Source organism: Folsomia candida, unplaced genomic scaffold (assembly GCF_002217175.1).
Source record: "Folsomia candida strain VU population unplaced genomic scaffold, ASM221717v1 Fcan01_Sc071, whole genome shotgun sequence".
NCBI lineage: Eukaryota > Metazoa > Arthropoda > Collembola > Entomobryomorpha > Isotomidae > Folsomia > Folsomia candida.
This window is the reverse complement of record NW_019091263.1, coordinates 15,480-40,470: the sequence shown is the minus strand read 5'-3', so window position 1 is coordinate 40,470 and position 24,991 is coordinate 15,480. Positions and strand designations below refer to the sequence as shown.

Genomic DNA, 24,991 nt, shown 5'->3' with positions numbered 1-24,991 from the left:
AACTCGTAAAAGTATCGAATTTCGTACTGGGTTAGCAAATATTCCATTAAAATTGGTGGACGTGTTCGTAAATAAGTAATCCGGTAGAACAGCATTTTTCGGGGTGAAATTGGGTATGAAAAAGTCAGTTCAATTTAATTGGTCACCATAATATATGCTGTTAGAAATCTGACTATTTAACACTTCAACGTAGTACTTACTTGTGCATTAATACCGCCTCGTATTATTTTAATACTTAATTTCTAACGGTGTCTGCACGTGGCCCACCCACAAAACATGTAAAATGCTAAGATATTTTTTAGTACGTAAAAACTCACAATTTAAGGAAACCTAAATCAGTTTTGATTTTTGTCTATCAAATCCTGTGAAACCCAACACAGACAAGTTCTACGGATGCAAAAAAGACACCCCTTGGCAATCCTCATGGTTGAACTTTCGTAGCCAACGCTTTTATCAAACTCAGGTACTGACGACGCCGCCTAAATAGATTTATAAATATTTACATCAATATCCCACAACTATATCAAACTAAATAAAAAAGTGCCAATAATTATCAATATGTAAATTTTTTTAGAAATTTTCAAAATTTCAAACAGTACAAATTCCCATACCTGCAGCATGGTGAAGCTCATCATGATTAGTGCAATTAGTACTATTTTGTTCATTGTTTTGCTAAAAGGGGTGGATTATTGATTAAAAAGAATGTTACGATATTGGTGAACAGGTCTTGCCAAACTTGAAATCCGCAACGTGGTGTTTATAACCACTTTCCTCTATAAATAATTATACTTTGTCACCAATCTTACGGAGGCATCGTTGGTCGAGAAAAGCGAGGCTGGTTCCACCATACGTGCCCTCGTGGCGGAGTGGTTTGATCCCTCGCCTTCATACTGCCATAAGCACAGGTTCAATCCCTTCCTTCGTGATGTAATTCATTTGCTTGACTTTTTGCACATAAATTTGATCGTTTTAGATGTATTTTGAGGCGGGGATTTCAAAAATCACCCTCATTTTTACCTACGACGACCCATTGACTGTGTGCATGAGGTGAAACGTCAAAAATATTTGATTTTTGTGCATGTTGGCGTTGACTATTCATTGTACAAGCAGAGTTGCGTTATTTAAATAAGTTTTAGCCCGAACCAGGGCTTATGTAATCGTCATGTCCGTCCGTCTGTCTGTCTGTCTGTCTGTCTTTCGATAACTTTCGAATGGGTTGACGGATTGACTTGAAACTTTTACCATATGCATATTGGACAAAGTTAGGAACCGAGTTCGAAGATGGGTGAAATCGGTCCAGTGGTTGACCGGTGGGGGTCATGTAGGTGGGTGGGGTATTATGCAGCAAAATTTCAAAATGGTCAGAGAAAGCTGAAATTTGGCACAGAGCTAGTTAACGGGTCCTAATGGAAGAAGATGAACTTATATCGGCCAAATTTTTATCTGGAAGGACCCCACGGGGTGACCCATACCGATTTTTGAAAATTATCCAATCGAGCTGAAATTTGGTACGGAGGATGTTATAAGCTTCTAATGAAAAGAATATAAGGTGAAATTGAAAAATTATTCAATCGAAGGTACCCTATGGGCTGACCCATACCGATTTTTCGAAATCATTTAATCGAACTGAAAATTGGTACAAAGGTTGATAGTAGCTCAATATGGAGGAATATGAAAACAAATGGGAAAAAATTTCATCTGGAGGGTCCAGTGGGGATGACCCCTACCGATTTATAAGCGTTGATTTTTAGAATTTGGTCTCAAGTATTCAAGACTAAGAATTGGCGTTAAATGTAATTAAATTATAGTACAAATCAAATTACTAATCAAACCTGGTTCGGGCTAAGCAATGCTGTACTGATAGGTTTTTATTAGCCCGAACCAGGGCTTATGTAATTGTCATGTCCGTCCGTCCGTCTGTCTTTCGAAAACTCCCGAATGGGTTGACCGATTGACTTGAAACTTTTACCATATGCATATTGGACAAAGTTAGGAAACGAGTTCGAAGATGGGTGAAATCGGTCAAGTGGTTGACCGGTGGGGGTCACCTAGGTGGGTGGGGTATTATGCACCAAAATTTCAAAATTGTCAGAGAAAGCTGAAATTTGGTACAAAGCTTGTTATGGGGTCCTAATGGAAGAAGATGAACTGAAACCGGCAAAATTTTTATCTGGAGGGACCCTGTTGGGTGACCCATACCGATTTTTCAAAGTCATCTAAACAAGCTGAAATTTGGTACGGAGGGTGCTAATGGTTTCTAATGAAAGAATATAAAGTGAAATTGAAAAATTTTTCAACCGAAGGTACCCTACGGGGTGACCCATACCGATTATTCGAAATCTTTCAATCGAGCTGAAAATTGGTACAGAGGTTGCTAATAGCTCAATATGGAAGAATATGGATACAAATTGGAAAAATTTCATCTTGAGGGTCCAGCATGGGTGACCTCTACCAATTTACAAGCGTTGATTTTTAGAATCTGAATTCAGTAGTTAAGACTAAGAATTGACGCAAAATGTAAAAATAGTAGTGCATAATTTTATGGGAAACTACTGACAAATATGGGTTTACTAATCCTGGTTCGGGCTAAGCAAAGCTGTACTGATAGGTTATTATTTAAATAATGCTTAAATAACGCTAGGAAATTATTTATTATTTAAAAATAAATAAGTGCGAATATTATTTATTATTTATTATTTAAATAATCTCCAATTGACAGTTTTTTAAATATTTAAATAATGGCCTTATTTAAATAATTTTAAGTGCCATATTTCTCAAAATGAAATATCGGTGTGAGTCACCCCATACGGTCACTCACGATGAGAATTTTGTCAATTGCACGTCATATCCTTTCCTTAAAAGCCACTGGCTATCCTTATGCTAATTTTCATCTCCATTGGATGACTTTGAAAAATCGGTATGGGTCACCCGTTGGGGTCCCTTCGGATAAATTTTCATATTTCACCTCATATTCGTTCATTAGAAGCAATTAGCTACCTCCATGCCAAATTGCATCCTTCTACCTCCATTTCGAATATTCTACATCATGGACCCCCACCACTCAAATGACCCCCACCGGTCAACCACTTGACCGATTTTGCTCATCTTCGAACTTGATTCCTAATTTGGCATGTTCTAAATGTGTCCCAAATTTCAAGTCGATAGGACAAGTTTAAAGAGAGTAATCGATAGACGGACGGACAGACGAACAGACGGACAGACGAACAGACGAACAGACGGACAGACGAACAGACGAACAGACGGACAGACGAACAGACGAACAGACGGACATGACAATTACATAAGCCCTGGTTCGGGCTAATAAAAACTTATTTAAATAACGCAACTCTGCTTGTACAATGAATAGTCAACGCCAACATGCACAAAAATCAAATATTTTTGACGTTTCACCTCATGCACACAGTCAATGGGTCGTCGTAGGTAAAAATGAGGGTGATTTTTGAAATCCCCGCCTCAAAATACATCTAAAACGATCAAATTTATGTGCAAAAAGTCAAGCAAATGAATTACATCACGAAGGAAGGGATTGAACCTGTGCTTATGGCAGTATGAAGGCGAGGGATCAAACCACTCCGCCACGAGGGCACGTATGGTGGAACCAGCCTCGCTTTTCTCGACCAACGATGCCTCCGTAAGATTGGTGACAAAGTATAATTATTTATAGAGGAAAGTGGTTATACCATTTTATACTTTTCCTTATAAAACGGAGGAATTAATTAATATTAAAATCAGTTAATAATGGTAGCAACGTATGCAACGACGCACGCGGTCCATTATTATGCTAATTCTTAATTGAGTCAGAAATTGTGACTCACAATCACGCAGAATTTTACGTTCTGCGAAATCTTCAATAGGTGTTTGGATCACGAGGACCTCGTACCGAGATCCCCGCAGAACAACGGCACGGCGGGGACCATCCCCACCCTTCCGCAGGGGAACAATGTCCCCCTCCAGACATTCATAAATTGATATGTCCCCCCTCGAGGGGAAGGACCTCCAATCCTGCAAAGCTGGTCCCCAACTTCCGCCGCCAGTGGCCACCTTCCATTCCACAGCTACGGATGTTAAATTAATGTCAAACTTACACAATAAAACTTATAAAACTGTAAACCATGATTCTACAACTGTGATTCTACAACCATGATTCTACAGTCATGTAGAATTTCTACAACCAATCATGGAATTTGTAATTTGGAAGTTGGAATTTGTAAGTTGGAAGTTGGAATTTGTAAGTTGGAAGTTGGAATTTGTAAGTTGGAAGTTGGAATTTGTAAGTTGGAAGTTTATACGTAAAAATGTTGACCTAATTTGTTCAAACAATTTTTGGGGGTCAAGTCTGACGGGTCCGAACCCTAAAGTTATCCAGGTGTAAGTGTTCACCCAACCCCTGGCTGACGCTGAGAACAGACTATGCTGCCAGGCGTAAAGTATAAAAAGATGCAACATGAGGATGCAACTGAAGATGTAAATTAATACTGACACATGTGTCAACCATACCTGTTCACTTTCATTCATTAGCCTGATTATGAAAGCAAATTACTGTGAATGACTATGAAATTTCACTGATGTGAATGAAAATGAGTGATAAAAAATTTGATCATGATGTCGTGAATGAGCGTGAATGAAATATCATAAAATTTCATTCTTTCATTCACATCATTTCGTTTCACTCACATCATTTCATTTCACTTACATAATTTCGTTTCACCCATATCATTTCATTAACATCAGTTCTAATATCACCTGTTTCACTCCACCGTCATTTTCACATCAGTGAAACTCTAAATAGTGCCCGTGGATTATTGCGAACCTCAAAACTTCAGGCATGGATTTAGTGAGTATTCTGCACTACATTCTTGTGTTTGATAAACTAATTCACACTTACTAATTTGATTCAAGTTCGCAGCAATTTAGCTTGTGGTAATTATAGTTTGATGTAAATCTCAATTTAATTAAAATTTAGTTGTAATTTTGTTTGTAATTAGACTTATTTTGTTTTTCCAGCGGCCAACCAACCAAAGTTCAGAATGTCCAGTCAACATTCTAAAAAGAAAAAAACAGCTTCCGGTAGTGATCAACGAATAAAAAAGAAGACCACCCAGGGCGATCTTGCGGCCCTTGTCTCCAAGTCACCTAATAACGCTGAAGAGGATGGGGACGTCACAGGCTCCGGCTCACAGAATCTCGCTAAACGAGGCGGATTTGAAAATCTGCCACAAGTTAAAAGTTTATTTGAAACCCAATATAACTACGTTGGCCACAAAAAATCATCTGACAAATTTGTAGCAACCTGCAAAAGATGCATTGAAATAGGTACAAGCAAATTGTATTTATTCGACTTAACTAGCTTCAAACCGAATGGCAATCGGCATTATCGAGTAAGATAAATTATACGTACATGTGATCCATCCAACTTCAAAATTTAAGTTGTTTTAATCTTTTTCTATCTATTTTAATTTTAGTTGTCGCACAGGGATATTGCGGTTGAGCCCACACCGAATCATACCGTCAAGGAGTTTTTTCCTTCAACTCAAGCTGAATTTTCAAAATCCGACCCCATCCAATCTCGATTTAATTCGAATTTACTGGACCTGGTCTCAATTGATGGGCTAATTTACTCGTTTGTTAATGGGATTGGGTTTAGGAATTTAATAAGCGATCTTAACCCTCGTGTATCTTTCCCAGACCGAGTGACACTAGCAAGAAGATTAAATAGCACCGTAAATAAGACTGTACGCTTTGAAATTTTGAACATATATAATTCAGCTTATTTTAAAAATTTAACGATAAGTTGAATTTCAATGATAGGTGAAGCCAAATATAAAAAAGCCACTGGCGAAAATTCAGGAACATAATGTGCACGTGACAACAGATATTTGGACAACTAGACAGGGCGACGGAATCATTGGGATTAAATGTCACTACATAGAAAAGACTGAAAATCCAAGAAGTTGGAATCTTGTGTCAAAAGTACTGGCCGCTGAGGAATTCAACGACCGGCATACTGGAGAAAATATAAAAAAGAATTTTACAAATTGCTTGAATAGTTTAGGCATTGGACACAACAAGGTTAGTTAGTTCAATATAAATCCTTAATATTAAGTGATGTTACCTGAACTGGGCAAATATATTGAGATTCAAACATAACACAATATTTTCACTGCGAATATTTTACTTAATTTCCTTTCAAAATTGATTTTGCAGATTGGCTACCTTGTAACAGATGGGGCAAGCAACATGGTTTGTGGTTTCCGCGATTGGATTAATGAAATAGAGGGCTCTATCCAAAACGATGATAGCTTTGTCGAGGAAATGGGCGTTGAAACCGATTCTGACATAGAAGAACGGTCGGACGAAAGTGATTGTTCTGACGAAGAAGAGGACGAAATCCCTATTTTTGGCGTAATTGACGACTCCGAAACTGAGCAGGATATGCACATTACTCTTGGAGAAATATTCAGATTTTCATGCTACGCTCATCGCTTTCAACTCGTTGTGAAGGATGTACTAGCCAAAGGAGGACGGCCCAAGGACGTTTTGGATTGTGCTAACAATATTATAAAATATTTCATGAGATCCAGTTATTGGCGAAAACGACTAAAGAAGGTGCTTGGTAAGGTACTTCTAAAACCAGCTCCTACCCGATGGAACTACACTTTCTACATTTTGGAGCGACTAACTCAAGTAAAAATACATACTCATTACTGATTTATTATTAGAGCGATGATTAAACTATTTATTGGATAAATTACTTGGATATTTGTATTTTAGGATAATGTGTATGAAGAAGTATGCAATCTAATTCGCGAAGCAAGCACAGGTCCGCGAAAACCTAAAACTTTACCTCCAACCCCAAGCATGGAGGTCAAGGAGAAAATGGTGGAAATTCGCAATCTGCTTAAACCAATCTGTGAAGCTACCAATTTGCTTCAAAGCGACGGTGTGACATCTAGCTTAATTTATTATGCAGTGGTCAATACATACGATGGTAAACCGTGTTAAAAAATGAAACCGTTGACCTATATTTGGTAATAACAATCGTTTTTTTGGCTTGGTTTATTAGAAATAGCTACAACTCCAACCAAGTTGTTTACTCGTATGAAATCGCAATTATTGGATGGATTGAAGTCGAGGTTTGAGGGGAACTTAACTGACGCCGTTGTCGTATTAAGTGCATTATTGGACCCCAGGCAAAAACTGGACGTGTTCAAATGTATTTAAAAATAATCAAATTAATGATTAAAATTGTTAAAATATTTAATGACGTGTCCATTCTAGTTAAACCGGCATCATATGGTACACGAAGCCTTCACACTCCCTCAGCTGCTACGGTTAAGAACATTTTCGAGACATTTTATAAACCAGACAAATCTACATGTTCTCCTACCTCAACTTTAAATGGTGGAAGCGGTCAAGACTACACATTCAAAAAATTGCCACAAATTTCAACAAGAACTGATGAAGAGTCGGACGAGGTTGAAAGATATTTGCAAATACCAAGACAACCAAATTTGGACCCACTGGAATTTTGGGCAGCAAACGAATTAAATTTTCCTGCATTGGCAAAATTAGCAGGCATCTATCTTTCTATTCCTGCATCGACTGGAGGAATTGAGCGAGTTTTCTCTCGACTTGGATCTCTTGGCCGCGCGAGAAGATCAAGCTTAACGCCTACATCGTTACAAAATATATTGCTTCATCGGGAATACCGTCTACCTATCCTGAATGAAAAGTTAAAACAAAAGAATATGTCAGCGAAACGGCAAGGGAACACAAACAAACAACCTGGCAAGCGACCGAGGTCTGGCAAACCAGAGGATGAATCTTCCGGACTAAATTCATAACTAATTCCTATTATTTGATGAAAATATGTCCGTTGATTAAATTAAATAAAGCATTTTACGGAGAATTAGGCAAAATTATGATTTGCAATTATTTAGTACAGTAGTAAAAGACACGTTATTAAGTAAATATATTCGAAAACAAGATTTCAAAATAAAAAAATTGCATGCAATCAAATGATTGTGAATGAAAGAGAATGACTGTGAATGAACGAGAATGATTGTGAATGAAAGCAAATTACTGAATGAAAAAGATTGATTCTGACTGAAAGCGAATGACTGTGAATGAAAGCGAATGACTGATTGAAGCGAATGACTGTGAATGAAAGCGAATGACTGTGAATGAAAGCGAATGACTGTGAATGAAAGTGAATGACTGTGAATGAAGGCGAATGACTGTGAATGAAAGCGAATGACTTTGAATGAAAGTGAATGACTGTCACGGAATGCATTTTATGCACAATGAGATGGGTGCATCTCATTGTGCAGAAAACAGCAGCTACAAGGAGAGAAAGAGAGAGAGGATCAAAAATAGAATTTTGATCCTGTCTCTCCCTCTCAAGATGAAGAAAAGAGTCAGAGAGAGTTTGGGAAGAGGATCCGATAGTTTTTAAGTAGGATTATGTAGCAAGTAGTAGAATAAGTAGGAAAAGTAGCGAGTAGAAAAGATTGGATAAATGGTTGTGACCAGAAATGAAATAATTTGGAAATAAAGAGAAACGAACGAACTTTGTGTGTTTAAAGTGAATTGACAATTGGCTGATTAGTTTATTAACGGCAACATGACTGTGAATGAAAATGGCTCGCGTCAATGCGAATGACTGAAGTTTGAATGACTGATTTCACTTTGAACAGGTATGGTGTCAACGCCTTTGTCAGTTGGGATGTAAAAGATTAACTGAAGCTATATATCCGATGGGGTGTGCAATATTAACTGATACAGGAAAATGGGTATAATTTTTTGGGGGTTACGTCTCACGGGTCCGAGCGTAAAAGTTGCGCCCCACTTAAAAATGGTTGCTCACCCAGCCCCTGGCTAACGCGAAGAGCAGACATTTGGCCAACTCGCCGAAATGTTCAGGGAACATTTCCACGAGTTGTTTAATTTTGGCGATCGATTTTGACGATTTTAACGATTTGTTTCTGTTTCAGACTATGAACTGAGAATTGAATGAGGTTAAAGTGAAATTAACTAAGTGACATTACGTGACACTAACTGACATTAAGTGAACTGAAATAAAAGTCTAATGTCGTCTTGAGAGTACGACAATTCCGACGAAGATTCGGACGATGTCGAAGACCTCAATGAAGAGGTCCAAGACGTCGATGAAGAGGTGGAAGACGTCGATGTAGAGGTGGAAGATATCGGAATGGAAGATGGTAACGTTGCGAGTGAATGCAATGAAGTGGAGGGTGACCTGTTTGTGAATAGCGAAACAGGGCCGGTCACCGCGCCGCAACTTAGCTGGCCCTGGTTAGTACAACGGTTTCGCGACACGCCTGAAGTTGTTGAGCAATTCAGAGGGAATGTGTGTATGAAGGGTTAGTTACAATACAAAAAAGTCTGTTATTAAAAATTATAAAAAAGCTGAATTAATTTTAACCAACAGGACGGGCGTGGTTACTGGCGGTGACGAGATTTTGTGCACAAACTCCCGTCGCTGAATGGGAGAAAACAATAGGTTTGTTCGGAAACAGTTGTGCGAAAGTATTCTTCCAAACATCAAGAGGTATTCAACAAGAAGATGTGCGCCTGACCGCCAAAGGTCAAGAGTCCCAGGCCCATATAAAGCGGATGTTTGCCGAGCCGTCAAGAAGCTTTACGAGACATCATCTGCAAGCTCTGATTATGTTCCTAATGGAAAGATTAGCTGGTTAGTTTTTGGAAATATTGTTTTAACTTTAAAAAAATATAAATAAGAATTACCTTTGCTTAGATCGAAAAAATAATTCGACATCTTTCGCTACTGGAAATCCTATATTTCAATATATTTACAAAATTTACGAAGAGAAATTCCCTGCCGAAGCAAAATTATGGCAAGGGACCACAATCCAAGTCCCTAGAGAATTCTGTTTAGAGTTTAAAGGGTCGGAAAATGCGATGCATGGGAGGGTAGAAAAAGGCGAGCGCTACTGTCCGTACCTTTGGGCAAAGGAAGATTCGCAATTACAAGATGGTAAATCTTAACGAAAGTTAATGTAAGAATTAAGAACCTAACCTGTTTTGGTTCTTACAGAATTGATGAGTGCGAGTGAAATTAACGCCCGCGCCGCACTCTACACCGACAACCCCGACGCGTTTAATCTCGATGCGGAAGTATACCGCAGGAACGCCTTCGATAGGCAATACAAAAGACTTTCGATTACGGTAGCTGAAAATGAAAGGAAATTGAAGAAACAAAAGCAAGAGAAAGCGGCATGGAAGGCTTTCTGCGAGGAGTCTAAGAAGGAAGTGCAGGTGCGCAGCTTCTTTCACTGCCTCGTTGGTATAGCCCTCGAAGGATACGTGAGTAAAATTGGAGCCGCAGACCTGGATGTTGCGTCGATTGAAGTTCAGGATCGAATACTAGCTACGCTCTGTAAGAAACTGAAGGTGGACAAACCTACCGAGAACAGGAGGTTAATATGCGACGCTAGTAATCGATGGAATTACAACTCTGGTGATGTCTACGCAAGGTAGTAATTTAAAAAAAAAATAAATAAAATTTGATTTTAATACAGAATTTTTACTCAGGAATTTGCCGCCTGTACGTGAAGATACACGTCTACAAAGAGAGGAGGTAGACGAGATGGTCGACGAGGGGGGCGACGAAGCTCCAATTCAGCCCAGGAAGAAGAAGTTGAAGAAAGTAAAACAATCGGGTCACTCTAGCCCGAAGGTGTACCTCCCCAAAGACCAGCCCCCTGTAGTGAGGGAGGAGATGGATAGAGGTGAGTCGAGCCTAGGATTTCCAAAGCCCGGCCCGCCCAAGCCCGACTCAAAAGCCCGACTCAAAAGCCCGACCCGGCTCTACTCAAAGCCCAACTCGAAAGCCCAGGCCCAGGCCCGCCCAAGTTCAGATCTCAAAAGCCCGACCCGGCCCAAGCCCAATGGGCTTTTTGTTGAGAAAGCCCGCCCAGGCCCAAGCCCAACGGGCTTTGAGCCCAGGCCCGTTGGGCTTAGTCGAGCTTCTGGATAGCGTAACAAATTATACAATGCAAATTCAATTGGGGCGCCCTAAGCCATACTTAACGAAACAAATTAATTGAAAAATCACAAAAATATTTAGTCAATAATATTTAATCGTTTACGGTTTCACTAAATTATTACAATCACGCAACAGATGGCAAAATTTATGTTAATGTATAGGATTCAACAAAAAAATAAGTCATAGTTTTTATGAACGAATGTAAGGTTGGATAAAGTGCTGCCGCTGAGTTCGGTGCGACGGGCGGTCAAGGTCAATCCCGTGCTTGAAAATACTCTCTCATCGCTAGCCTGTGAAGCGGGGATGGATAATATCCTTTGAGCAACTTTCCGCAATAATGGAAATTGTGTGGCGCCACACCAAAATTCCAGGACATCCGGACCTTCATCATCAAAATCTATGAATAACGCAAAGAATAATTACAACGGAGGGCATTTAATATAAATTCAAATATTAAACTCAGTCTAACGCATACCATCAAATTTCTTTTTCATTCCAAGATAGGAGTCAAACTCTTTCTTAACAACCACTTCCGGGTCGTCAGCTTCTTCCTCATCCCACGAGTCCTCGAACTCTGCAAATTTTCCCTTTTTAGCAATGGGCGGACCCCTGGGAACGAAATTTCTAACAGAATCGCAACTATCTTTCCCAGCAGTCCCTGCAAACGATAGCATCAGAGCCTTCGTCCTGTCGTAAGCGTCTTTCCGTTCTTCGTCGATGGCACCCTTGAGTGATTTAAACCTAAAACTCAAACAATTATAATTGGAATAAACTTGGTACAATTAAAATTTTAGGGCGCCCTGCAAAGGAATAAAAATAATTATTTTAATTCACACCTTGGGTTGAATAGATACGCACTCCATAGAAAACTATCTATCTTCATATATTCTTGCAAGCAAGTTAAGCCCTGTTGTTTTAGCAGCCGTATTTCTGCAGAGTCGCTTTCCTCTTGTTGGAGATGTCGGCGTAATGTCAAAAACCACGGAGCGACGAGATGTATAGTGGGATATTTATCTCCACTTAGACTGGTGGAGCACTCCAAAAATGGCTTCAGCAAATTCACAAGTTCTTGCACAATGCTAATTTCAATATTGGAAATCTTCTGAAGCTTGCCATTGTCAATTAATATTTGCTGAACTTCGTGAGCAGATTTCAGATACGATTCCAACATTATTATCTCACTATTCCATCTTGTTTAAACATCTTGCTTCAATGAATAAGGCAGTTTAGAGTTTAATCCTGCTCTTTTGAAGTATCCAACAACATCTTTTACTCCATGTAGGGCGCCCTTAATTTTTGGACATTGTGTCGAGAGAGCGAAGAGTTTTTTCGCACAGTTGGGCTTTCCTCTTTCAGTGTCGACCCCGGCTTTAGTATCGTTGAACAACCAGTGAATTGCTAGATTAAGTTTGTGACATTGACATGCCAAACGATTTTCAAACACTTTTTGCATATTGGAGCCACCATCTGTCACCATCCAGGAATTTGTCATTATGAAGGAGACGTTATCGATGTCAAAAAAACTTCTTTCGCAAACTTCTTTCGGAATTCTTGCGCACTCTTCTCGAATATTATCAGCAGTCTTCCGTTGGTCTGGAAATTCGTCTACTGCTAGCAAATGATGCGCAAGTTTCCAGTCGGCATTAATGTAATGAATTGTCAGCGACAAAAAATGCCTTTGTGTGTATTTATCCGACCACATATCAGTGGTAAAAGCAAAAGCTGGATTTTGCGGCGCCGCATCAAGGTAGGATTTAATTTTCGACTTAATCTGCTCAACTACTCGAGGAAGGTTTTCTTTTTTCAAAGTCGTCCGATGTCGAATTATGTCGTTAACATCATGGCGTCCAAATTTGGCTCCAAAATCAATTAAACTTTGTGCAATGTGTTTAAATCCCACTCGTTCTGTTGTACCTAAGGGTCGAAGGTCTCTGGCCAGTCCAACCAAAATTGAATCGTTAAGGTCTTGTAGTTGTGAGTTGGGAATTTGCTTCACCAAAAATTTAGCAAGACTTCCGCTATCATTCGTATTGACCTTTATGTTTTTAGGAGTAGAAGTAGTCGCGGCGCCGCAGACATGTCCATGTCGTTGAAGAGTACTTGTTCCTGAAAGAGCTTGATGCTTTAATATTGTGCAACATTTGAGACACTTTACGTAATTAACAATAGAACCGTCGACGTAGATAACTTTAAATGATGACCACACAGCTGAAGGGGCTTTTGATCTCGATTCTTTTTCCTTCACCTCAACTCTTGAACTGTTTTGGGAGATAAGTCTTTGAATATCTTCTTTCGATAAATGCGCGGCATTGCCATTATTGGCTTCCTGGCCGCTGGCATTTTGGCTACCATCGGTGGTGCTGTCGTCTTCTTGGTCGCTGTCTTCTATATGCTCTACCCTGTCCATCTCTGCAGTCATTAAAAAGCGTTAATGATTGCTAATTTTAGTAATTTTTATAACAATGAGGCGCCCCAATATACTTACCGCTCAGTGATTATCTGGGCCAGCCACTATTCCGAAAGAAAAAAGTCAGCACTGAGCAATAATATTGCTTAAAAGCTAATTCTTGAATTGTTCTCAAAGAAATCTCGCGAGTCCCGACAGTTGGAATGATTGTGACGAAGTGAGCGCATAATTACATTTTCCGCGTAAATGCCGGGGAATCATTGGATTAATTTAATTGTACCTGGAGAAACAACACATGCTATAAATGATGTTATGCACAATTTTTGTAATCTTCCCGTCTTTTATTTCTACATTTAAGTACAATCAAATTATTAAATTACAGTATTTAATATCATCTTAACAATTATTATTGAAACGTTTATAAGTTTAAGGAATTAGTGGGGCGCCCCAATCTAAAAGAACAACTTTATCTTTCCTTCCAGGGACCCTTTACAAAATGCGCATTCTTTAGGCAATGACACATAATTGAACACTTGAAACTCTCCAGTACTTTCGTCCACCCAAGGGATTCCTTCTGTAGTTCTGCTACTTTCAAGGCTGGAAATGCATTCTGTGCAGTACATGTGGCCACATTTTAAAGCCCACTCTTTGTCCCCGTCCTCGCAGAGCGTACACAAAACCTAAATTCAAACAAATTTGTAGACAAAACGAAAATTTGAGAAGTTAGAAAGTTTTCGATAAGCTATTGTCACTTTTTTAATTTCCTCCATGATTGGTCTGCAGCGCTGTGCAATTTCCTCCTTTAATGCGACGGACGTCAATTCAGCAGCCTTTTCTTTGACCCTGTCGCCCAGCCGTTGCTCCTGGATTTGCAGTCGCTTAATAAGTTTAAGGAGAATGTGAACGTCCTCCTCACGACAAATGTTTTGCAAATTTCTGCTCTCCCTAATAGCAACTCCTAAACTTTTACGAATTTTCTCGTGGAGGTCTTTGACTGATTCGAGAACTTGGATGTTGATGGGGCGCCCCAGCAGAACTCGAACATTTTTCATTAACTCATCGTACATGGAATTCTTCTGCCAGAAAACAGAAGCTGAGGCTTTGGCATTGGCACATCTCAAAGTCAACTTATTGGAATAGTCAAAAACATCTTGTCGAATTTTCTGGAAATCCTCATATTTGTATCGCAGAGTTTCTTTTTCTTCGCTTGAATTAAAGCTGCCTTCTTGTCGCTAAACAAAATTAAAGTATGTGTATTTATTATACAATGTCATAAGTTGTGAAGAAATCCAACTTAAGTTATGAATAAATACAAACAGATTTACATATGCAACTCACCCTTTTACAATAATATCCCAAATCCTGATCATTCTTTCTGTATAAAATTATCTCCATGTTGAGGTCGTGATGTTTATGCCATAAATCAGCGATTTCGGCAATACTCAGACTCGGTAACCCCAACGTTTCCACTTTCACCATCATTTCATGGTAAAACGATGTGCTGGAATTCAAGCATCATTCAAGAACTGATATCTTTAAAATTAACCAAATTTTGAAGTTAGTGGGGCGCCCCAGAAATCTAAAATTATTGTGCTGTTAAGAAATATATCTTACGGGAAAATAGATGATAATCCACACTTTATCAACTGCTTTTTTCATCTCGCTTGATCCTGCAGCCTGACCTTCTTTGTATATTCGCTTACACAATCGGCTGATTTTATATTCTTCGTCCCTCGACACTTTAGCTGTGCAAGCCTGACGGTGGTGGCCAATTTTGGCACAGCGATAACAACAATCAGTTTCCATTTTAAAATTATAGTGGAAATATTTTTAAGTGGAAATCCTGGAGGAATACAATGTGGACTGAGAATTGAAAGAATGAACTGCAAAATACAAATGACCCGCTTTCGAACAAATTTGATGACTGTCTCATATCACTCCAGTAAAGAAATATGAGTCGGGCTTTTTCGGGCCGAGAGTAAAGCCCGAGCCCAACTCATAAGTAAAGCCCGCCCAAGCCCAGCCCGACTGAAAAGCCCAACTCAAAAGCCCGGCCCGCCCAAGCCCGACTCAAAATCCGAGCTCAAAGCTCGGCCCGCCCAAGCCCGACTCAAAAGTCTAACTCAAAAGCCCGGCCCGCCCAAAGCCCGTTGGTCCTGGGCGGTCCCGGGCTAGCCCGAAAAAAGCCCAGGCTCGACTCACCTCTAGACATGGAGGACCCAGATGTTCCTATGCAATGTAAAAAGAAGAAGGCCAAAAAGTTGGGCGATAAATTGGAAACACTCACTGTGCCTGCAGCTCAAAAAACGCCGGCAGCACAACCAGCAGTGCCAACGGTGCCAACGGTGCCAACAGGCCACCAGCCACGAGCCCTGCAGTGCCCCCACTAAAAGTCAACAAGAGGCAACCCAGAGCTCCAACGAAACCAGCCGATATAAACAAATTAATAGATATAGCTCTCAAGCAGAAGTCTGCTGCTGCTGAAGGCCCGGGTGTTCCTCGACCGGGGGAAGAACGAGGGAAAGCTCTATCCATCAGGAGATGTTCGGAGCGAACATCCATGAAAAGAACGGATATCCGCCCGGGGAATCCCCCAAGTAAGAAGCCTCATTTGGATCCAGGAACTGCGAAGACTTCTACCACCGGAAGAGCGACGAGAACAGAAAAGGAACGGGATCCGTTTTCTGGCATCGATTTTTAGTAGTTTTAGTTCGTTTAATTAATGATTTTTAGTAGTTTTAGTTCCTTTAATTAAAAAACCGTTTCAATCTATTATAAATGTAATTGTTTTCATTAGTCAACTCGTGTAGAAAAAATTTAAAAAAATTAAAAAATTAAAAAAAAATGGGGGTATACGCACTTCACGTCCTCGCTCGTTACCCCTGGAAACGATGCGTTCCATTAACGCATCGGCTAAGAAAGTGCACAAAAAACATCTTGTTTCGGGTTTTCCCCCAACAAGTTTTATGTTTAACCTAATTATTTTATTTATAATTCTGCAGTGTTTTAACATAAAGTTTTAATTGCTTACAGTAATGGAGCCGGAGGAGGAAATAAGTGTTGTAGGAGTATCTGAAACATATTCTGAAGTACACATGAACTGTAAGCTTTTCATTCCTGAAATTCAATTATGTGAAACAAAATTAACATTTATGTAACGTAGCTCATCCAGATCCAATTGTTAAGACTGCTTCGCTCAACAGCGTCCCCTCTCCGCTTGTGTCGTATAAGTTACGTCTTCCAGCAAGTGTTTCTCACGGAAAACTATCCTCAATACAGTTGGATGCAATAGAACACGCCTGCCAGCAGCACGAGTATATGCTTAGTAGCGGTGGAAGAACTGGTTTTCTGATAGGTAAGTTGATTCATGTTTTTTTTGTTAAAGTTTTCTAATATTTTATAAAATAGGTGATGGGGCAGGCGTTGGAAAGGGAAGAACAATAGCTGGCTTGATTTATGAAAATTGGCGGTGTGGGAGACGCAAGGCTCTCTGGCTATCTGTTTCCCCAGACTTAATAGAAGACTCCAAGAGAGATTTGGCCGACATTGGCGCTCGGGAAATTAAAATTTCTAATTTAACGTCAATCAAATGTGGCGAGAAAGTAAAATACCCGGAAGGTGTCATGTTTTTGACATATTCGAGTCTGATTGGGCAAGGAAGGGTTCCCGGGAAAGGGCTTGCAACAAGGATAGACCAGATTATAGCTTGGGTAGGAAAATATTTCGAAGGACTGGTAAGAAAATTCTTGGTACTGGGAAAGTTCGTTATTCGTTTAAACCTAAAGGTTTAATTGAGTATGAAAAATCAGATTTTATTTGACGAGTGTCATCAAGCGAAAAACCTTTGCCCGGGAAAACATTCAAGATGTAGCAAAACCGGAAGTGCCGTTGAAGCTTTGCAAAACGTATTATTAAAAGCCCGGGTTGTATATGCCTCTGCAACTGGAGCATCTGAGCCAAGGAATATGGCATATATGACTCGGTTAGGAATTTGGGGTAAAGGAACCCCCTTGGGCAATTCTCCGACTTTACCACCGCTGTAGAAAATAGGTAAGGTAAACTTTGTGCTTTATTTAATTCTATCCAAAATTCGAAGATTTTTTTTCTCAAGGGGCATAGTCGCAATGGAAATGGTTGCCATGGATATGAAGCTTCGAGGTGCCTATATTGCACGCCAGTTGAGTTTCAACGGAGTAGATTTTAGAATTGAAAAGATACCCAAGAATTTTCCGAAATGTACAATGGAGCGGTAGAAGAGGTAGGTTTGCAGTCAAGTACACATTTTGCTCCAAGTCAAATATATCATTTTCATTGTTGCAGTGGGTCTTCTGTAAGGAGAAATTTGAAGAGGCAATAAAATTGATGGGTGTTAATGGGGACAAGGTATGAGCCCAATTCTGGGGATCCCATCAGAGATTCTTCAAGTACTTATGCATTGCAGCCAGGGCGGATCGATTGATTGAAATTTCAAAGCAAGTTTTTTTTAAACAAAAAAGTTTCAGGCACACTTAGCAACCAAGTAATGCATTTTCTATGAGTAGGAAGGCGGTTCAAGATGGGAAATGCGTCGTAATAGGAATACAGTCGACTGGGGAGGCCATAACTGAGGAAGAGGTTGAGAAGAAAGGACAAGTGCTAGATTTCGTTTCTATTACAAAGTAAAATCTTATTGTGTATAATTCGTCTTGAGTATTTGGGATAATTCTTTGGGATAATTCTTTCAGATGTACTCTACTGAGCCTTATAAGGAATCATTGCCCTTCTCCCACCCAGAAAGAAATACGATTGTTGCGAAATGATAAGGCTCGTAGCGGAACTAGACCTGCGCCACCAAAGAGGGCACGACTAGATGACGCTTTACTCAAAACTGGTGTGAGCTACGAATCCTTATGTAAAGCCACCAATATCCGATGTCGCCTATTGAAACGTATTGAGGATAGTATGAATGATCTCCCCAAAAATACTCTCGATTATCTAATATATAAATTCGGGGCTCCATCGAAAGTGGCAGAGGTGAGTACACAAATCATGGTGTTAAAATTATAAGTATAGCTTTGTCTTGGTTTTAGATGACAGGGCGAAAAAAAACGATTGATTAAGACGGGCGGCAAGGTTATAAATCAAAAACGAGACGACGGAGTCAGGGGGAATTTAGAAGCTACTAGCATTCGTGGTAAGAAACACCGCGTTATAAATGCGTTATAAAGGAAAAATTTGTAGATCTCGGCGAGTTTACAGAGAGGCGTTTATTTATGGAAGGGAAAAAGTTCATAATATCCGAAGCAGCTTCCTGTGGGATTTCGTTGCACAGTGATCGCAGAGTAGTCAACAAGAGACGAAGGGTTCACATAACACTGGAGCTACCCTGGAGCGCAGAATCGGCAATCCAGCAGTTTGGTCGGACTCATAGAAGTAATCAAATTAATGCCCCAGAGTATGTTCTTCTAGCATCTGAGTTGGCTGGAGAACATCGGTTCACATCTCTAGTAGCGAAGAGACTAGAAAGTCTGGTATGACAAAAAAACATATTTAAAGTTTCGGTTAAACAAGTGTCTTAAAAGTTGTTTGTTGTTTGTAGGGTGCTCTCACACATGGTGATCGTCGTGCAAATGATCGAGACCTTAGCCATTTTCATATTGACAACACTTACGGACAGGCGGCGTTAAAAAATGTTATGGGCTACATAACCGGGGAGCATGTGGATTGTGAACCCGTTTTTGAAATCCCCAATTTCCGGAATGATGTCACACGTAGCTTGACCGGAGCTGGGCTAATAAGCCCCAACGGCACCATGAACATTGCGTCATTGACTATAAGCAAGTTCCTCAACAGGTCAGTGAATGTTATAAATTTGTGTGAAAATTTTAAAACGTGCTCACCTACTGTCCCACAGGATTATGGGCACCAACTTAGCAATCCAGAAATCTCTATTTCGCTACTTTACCGATAGTTTGGAAACACTAGTTTCCAGAGCAAAGTCGGAGGGGACATTTGACAGAGGAATATTGGGTAAGGGTCCCAGAACGAATAGAAACTCAAATCTGTTATAAGTAAGCTAAATAAATATGTTTGTAGACCTGGGTGTATCCAGCGCTGAACATACTCGCCATACTGGTACAAAATTGTTTGAAAGGCAGCACGCAACTGGAATTGCGAAGGTGAACTAGTCGAACTAGTTGTTGAGCGTGGAATGAGTTGGAAATTGGTACAAAATAGATACGATGCAGCCGTGGAAAGTGAAAAAAATTGTGGCTACTACACCACAGTAAGAATTGGCTTTAATTAGATATATATGCAATAAACATTAATATAAATGTATCACCAACAGGATACGGAGCGGAAACTTATCGTGTTAGTAGCAGCAACAACTGATTTCGTAAAAGCTGGTAACAATACAAAACTTCCGAAGTAACGAGACGTAGGCTGTACAATGTATTCCATCCATATTGTGGGTTGGACGTAAGTATTACTGGTCCATTTTTCAAGTAAACAAGTACCTAAAAGATATATTCTTCATCCACCACCAGGCTCACAGGAAGACTATGTCCGAAGTTAAGAAACTGTATAGTATTCTTACGACTAGCGTAAAAGCTAAAACAATTTGGAACAGCCAGTACACTAATTCCGCAGATAAGTGCATACACGTGTTCCAATCGCAAAGGTAGGACACAAGAATTGATTTAGTATTTCAAAAACATTCCTGATGATATTCTTTGTTCCAACAGATCAAAATCCTGCAACGGCTTTTGCCAAGTAGGGAAAAGTTTACAGAGAATAAAAGTCTTATGCGGGTCAGTTCTGCTGTGCTGGTCTGAAATTGAATCGGTGCTCAGATCTCAAAAGGTCCAAGTAATAAGAGCAAAATGTGTTAATGGTGAAAAACTCGTAGGTGTTATTATACCTCTAATTTGCGCTCAAGAGTTGGAAGAACGTTTGAATAGCCCAACCTAGTCATTTTGTAGAATTTTAAATGTGATGTAATTCAACGAATCCAAATGGTGATCAAATGGATCAAGTAAAGGTTTTTAATACCTAACCCGAAACCTCCGCTGTTTGGTTAGGTTGTTTTCCCTGTACTACTCGTTTCGTTCCGATAATATTAACTTGCTATGTTAAATCTGAGGTATTGTTTTTAAAATGAAATGTAATGAAAAAAAAAATGGGGTATAAGTTGTGCAATTCACGTCCTCGTTCGTTACCCCTGGAAACGATGCGCTTTTGTAGCGCATCGGCTAAGAAATTGCACACATAAAATATCAATAAGATTTGGAATAAATTTTGAGGTTTAAATACCGTTTGGCCAGATTCGCAAAAACTAGCGTTCTTCTTTCCGTGTTGACCTTACGATAACGTGGTCACCGTCGTGTTGCCTCTCGAGGAGAACACTAGAGCGCGATCCCTGCTTTCTAGGGTTTGTAGTTTGTTGGAAAATGGAAGCTGGAATTGGAAATACAAGTTTGGATTCGTGGTATTTCAAAAAATACTTGGTACTTGGCCACTGGGTGAGTTGGCAACAATCTGTAGTAGGTATGAAAACCTTCTTTCATTCTCAGGATGAAAATAATTTTGTGGACCAGAGGTGTATGAGATGAGGCAACCTGTGCGCTCATCTTGACCTCAAGCTAGAAAGAGAGCGTCACCAACGCCCACACGCGATTTTGGCAGACTAGACAGACAGAGGGAATAGATCTATCAAAGTATAAACACAAACCACGCGTTGAATAGGCCGCGTCTGAAATTTTTTGCTAAACGAATTTACTGAGACACGTCAGAATGGGCTTTTAGAGTACGGCTTGAGGTTTAAATATCGTTTGGCCAGAACCGGAATGGCTGGTGTCTTTATCCTATCTTATTTTTCCCCGTGCGATAAAAGACCCTTGGAGCACATGAGAGAGATAGGGTTACTCATAATAATGAGTCAGTCAGTATAGCATTAGCCAAATTGTCCAGTGCTATGCAGGTAAGCAATCTCTGTTTTCCAACTAAGTATTCACGGTAGAGATAGGAAGTTGGAAGCTGGAAATAGAAGATTATGAAAAAAGAATTTGGCAAGTTGGAATTTGGAAGTTGGAATTTGGAAGTTGGAATTTGGAAGGTGGAAGCTGGAAGCTGGAAAAGAGGAGATAGGTTTGTCATATTTTGAAAATGGGCTCGCTTAAGTCAGTTGGTTCCGAACTATAATTGCTATTGTGTAGATTATGAGTGAATCATAACCTAGGCAATAGCAATGTCCTCTAGTGCGGTCTAGAGTTGGTTCAATCGAAGCCCGGGTAGCGCAAAAAACTGACTTGTATGTGCAATCCGCGTCCTTGTCGCAAACATACAAATAATCTTGATTTGAAGTAGATTGGTTGAACAATCTAGTTTGAATTATCGATTAAAGTGATTGTTATTAGGTTATGCTTGTAACTAAGGTTGTGCTATCAGCATATAGTCAACGTTGGGTCATTAGACAAAGGATTTAAATAATGACTGGACATTATTATTACAATGCCTATTTTTTTTTACAGAGAGCAGCATAAGGTTAGAGTCTGAAATAATTGACCAGGTAAAAATGATTTTTAATTTTATTAACAAGACCTTTATTGAAATTAAGAGATACAATAATACTTGTAGCAATCTGACAAAATTTATTTGAGTTCTCTAGGTATCCGGCGAGGTTCAACCTGAAAGTAATACCTTCAATAACTTTCTCAAAACTCCTGAATTTCGGCCGGAGGACTACGTTAGGTATTTAAAGAAGATCAGGGCACGAACAGTAAAGTCTACAAAGAAAAGCAAAAGACATAGAAAAACTAATCGCAATAGGGTACCATATCAGATGAGCCGACAAGTCCAGGTCGAATAATCAAGTAGTGGGTTTTAATACGGAAACCACTGTGGACACTACAGGCGTGGAGTTTGCCTCTATGGGAACCGTAAGTTCTGCACTATATAGTGATGCATGCAACAATCAGACGTTCTAATAATTTTGTGCAATGTTTGATTACAGTCTATCGCGTTTAAGACGCTGAAAGAACAGGAGACCCAAATCAAAGTCGACCCGGAAGACAAGTACGTCGTGGTGTTTTTCACCAACGAAACTCGTTATAGAGTGAGGTTCACTCAGGTGACGCAAGCCAAGATGTACTATGAACAAGTTATCCAGGGCATTCTAAATGTGTAAGCCTCGTAGTTGAATGCGGTGAAGTATGATTTTTTAACGTTGAGTTTAAACTTTAGGTCCGGATCATCAGCAACGTCTTCATTAGGCTCATCGGGCTCTGACAGATCACTGAGAAGTTCAAGTGATTCCAGCTGGGGGGAGGAAGAGTCTGACACCGATATGGAGGAGGTACCAGCAGACAACGAAAAGGTAATTATAAGTGGACCACATTACACCTTGGGACTTATATAATAATATAATTTGGATTCAGATTATTAAGCGACAATTGAAGAAGTCGCTTAGTTCAGACAGTGGGGCCGCTGATTCTGACTCTGGAGTGGAGAGGGATTCAAACAAACGTTGACGGAAGGAGAATATTTGTTTAGTTTGCTTAGCTTTAAACCATTAAATTACATTTATAGAATTCAATTCATTGTTTAAAACGACTAAGTCAATAAAATTACTAAATCTTAGTAATACTAAAATTTGTATTAATAAAAATGGGCTCGCTTAAGTCAGTTGGTTCCGAACTATAATTGCTGTTGCTATTGTGTAGATTATGGATGAATCATATGCTACACAATAGCAATGTCCTCTAGTGTGGTCTGGAGGTGGTTCAACCGAAGCCCGGGTAGCGCAAAAAACTGACTTGTATGTGCGTTTGAATTGGTCAAGGGATTGCCATATTAGGAAATGTCATACTTGCTAGAACATTGTGTTAATGTCAATATTTAAAATCGAGAAATTAGTTAACAACTAAGGTCATTAAAATGTTTGCCTTTATACGTTACAGAGAGGAAGTGAAGGTCATTCAGAAGTATAAGGATTGATAACAGAAACAGTTGTAGAATCATGGTTGTACATGATTGGTTGTAGAAACAATTTCTACAACCATGATTCTCCAACTTATAAAACTTATAAAACTGTGTTAGGTTTTAGAATAAATATGCTATTTAATTTATACGGTGATGTGTAATAAATTCATTTATGCAAGTGCATTCCTGGTTTCCTTTTTACATAATTATTGCCAAGTCACAAGGGATTGACAATACATATTACAATCAGGGTTGCAGAAATCTCATCTCACCTTCACAAATCTCATCTCAGTGAGATATAATGAGAAATATGAGATATAGTGAGATTTGTGAGCCATCCACTGGCGCCACCTAGCGGACGGGGTCATGAACTATAAGTTTAGCTCATTATATCTAATATTTCTCACAAAACCCCAACTGAGATGATTGATATAAATCATTAAATCTCACTAAATCTCACTAGGTGATATATACCACTTGCAACCCTGATTACAATCACGCAAATAGTCACATGAAGATTCACTAAATTTAAGCTTCTACAATTATTCCATTCGTAGTGTTCATCACACTTGTGCAGGTATGTACATATGTAAAAGTAGTAATTTTCTGAAAAAATTTTACAAAATGCAAACCTTAATTATTATGTATGTCCCACAATCTTTTTATCGAAATTTTCGTTATAATCGAATTATCGTAATAATTTATTTACATACCAGGTGCAAACTTTATTCGCTATTTATTAAGGGGTGAAAACCCCTTTATGGGAATGTCTTGTCTGTCCGTCCGTCCGTATCCACGATAACTTTAGAACGGATGCGAATATCGAGATGCGGTTTTCGCCAAAGTATTTCTAATTTTTGAAGTATGGATGAGTTCGAAGATGGGCATTGTAGGCATTAAGGTCACGGCGCCATGGCGACGACGCCGTGTCGAATAGGTGTCGAATTTTTTGTTTCGACGGTTTTAGACGTATTTTGGGACGGGGATTTCGAAAATCGACATGGTTTTGACGTACGATGACCGTGTGACCGTGTAGACGACGCCACATGTCGAAAATGTCGAGATTTTTTGTGTTGACCGTTTTAGACGTATTTTGGGGCGGGGATTTCAAAAATCGACATCATTTTGACGTACGATGACCGTGTGACCGTGTAGACGACGCCATGTCGACAAACTGAATTATGTCATGTGAGGTGTCTATCGAAAGGCATAGTCGTGTACGTTCAAAGTACGCGGGAGTTATGTCGACACGGGGCGAAATGAGACGTGGTATAATGTGAGACAATTAGGGAAATTTACGGGAAAGTATTGGAAGACGATGTGGGTGTGCCATAAGGACATTTACGTGTGTTTTCACCCCTTTGCGACATTTCGTTTGCAACGGTTTATTTGTATGCATTTTATTTTGTCTTTTGGTTTCGTTGATTTTATTTATTTAAATCAGTCGTTTTGAAATTGATATTTAAAAAAAAACAATGTTTAATTTGAACAAGTTTAAACTTTATTAAACATTTTGTAACCATTAACAGAATTTAGCAATCGATAATTTAATATGCAGTCTAAAATGTTAAAAA

The 24,991-nt window shown here is 39.4% G+C and overlaps 2 protein-coding genes across 2 annotated transcripts; one reads left to right on the top strand and one right to left on the bottom strand.

Moving 5' to 3' along the window:
- Nucleotides 1–13,909: 13,909 nt before the first annotated feature.
- On the bottom strand, nt 13,910–14,936 carry LOC118433690 (E3 ubiquitin-protein ligase BRE1-like). The gene is made up of 3 exons (XM_035845877.1): nt 14,796–14,936; nt 14,210–14,689; nt 13,910–14,137 (listed from the first exon to the last, which is right to left on the bottom strand). The coding sequence occupies exons 1-3, from the start codon at nt 14,934–14,936 to the stop codon at nt 13,910–13,912; spliced, it is 849 nt and encodes a 282-aa protein (XP_035701770.1).
- A 1,556-nt stretch (nt 14,937–16,492) lies between these two features.
- Nucleotides 16,493–22,966, top strand: LOC110862827 (protein strawberry notch homolog 1-like). The gene is given in 21 exon segments (XM_022112035.1): nt 16,493–16,559; nt 16,621–16,812; nt 16,866–17,191; nt 17,267–17,468; nt 17,471–17,507; nt 17,569–17,703; nt 17,765–17,933; nt 18,003–18,115; nt 18,182–18,470; nt 18,534–18,630; nt 18,678–18,967; nt 19,036–19,289; nt 19,351–19,466; nt 19,533–19,615; nt 19,786–19,843; nt 21,968–22,005; nt 22,105–22,187; nt 22,297–22,375; nt 22,450–22,619; nt 22,680–22,812; nt 22,874–22,966. Coding segments are annotated over 21 exon segments (3,024 nt in total).
- The last annotated feature ends 2,025 nt before the right edge of the window (nt 22,967–24,991 follow it).

Bases quoted from the DNA above. Each gene is read 5' to 3' on its own strand.
- LOC118433690 (XM_035845877.1), bottom strand. From the start codon at position 14,936: ATGGTGAAAGTGGAAACGTTGGGGTTACCGAGTCTGAGTATTGCCGAA. The intron at 14,690-14,795 runs GTGAGTTGCATA...AATTTTGTTTAG, and splicing joins TGGGATATTATTGTAAAAGG to CGACAAGAAGGCAGCTTTAA. The intron at 14,138-14,209 runs GTGACAATAGCT...GTTTGAATTTAG, and splicing joins TCATGGAGGAAATTAAAAAA to GTTTTGTGTACGCTCTGCGA.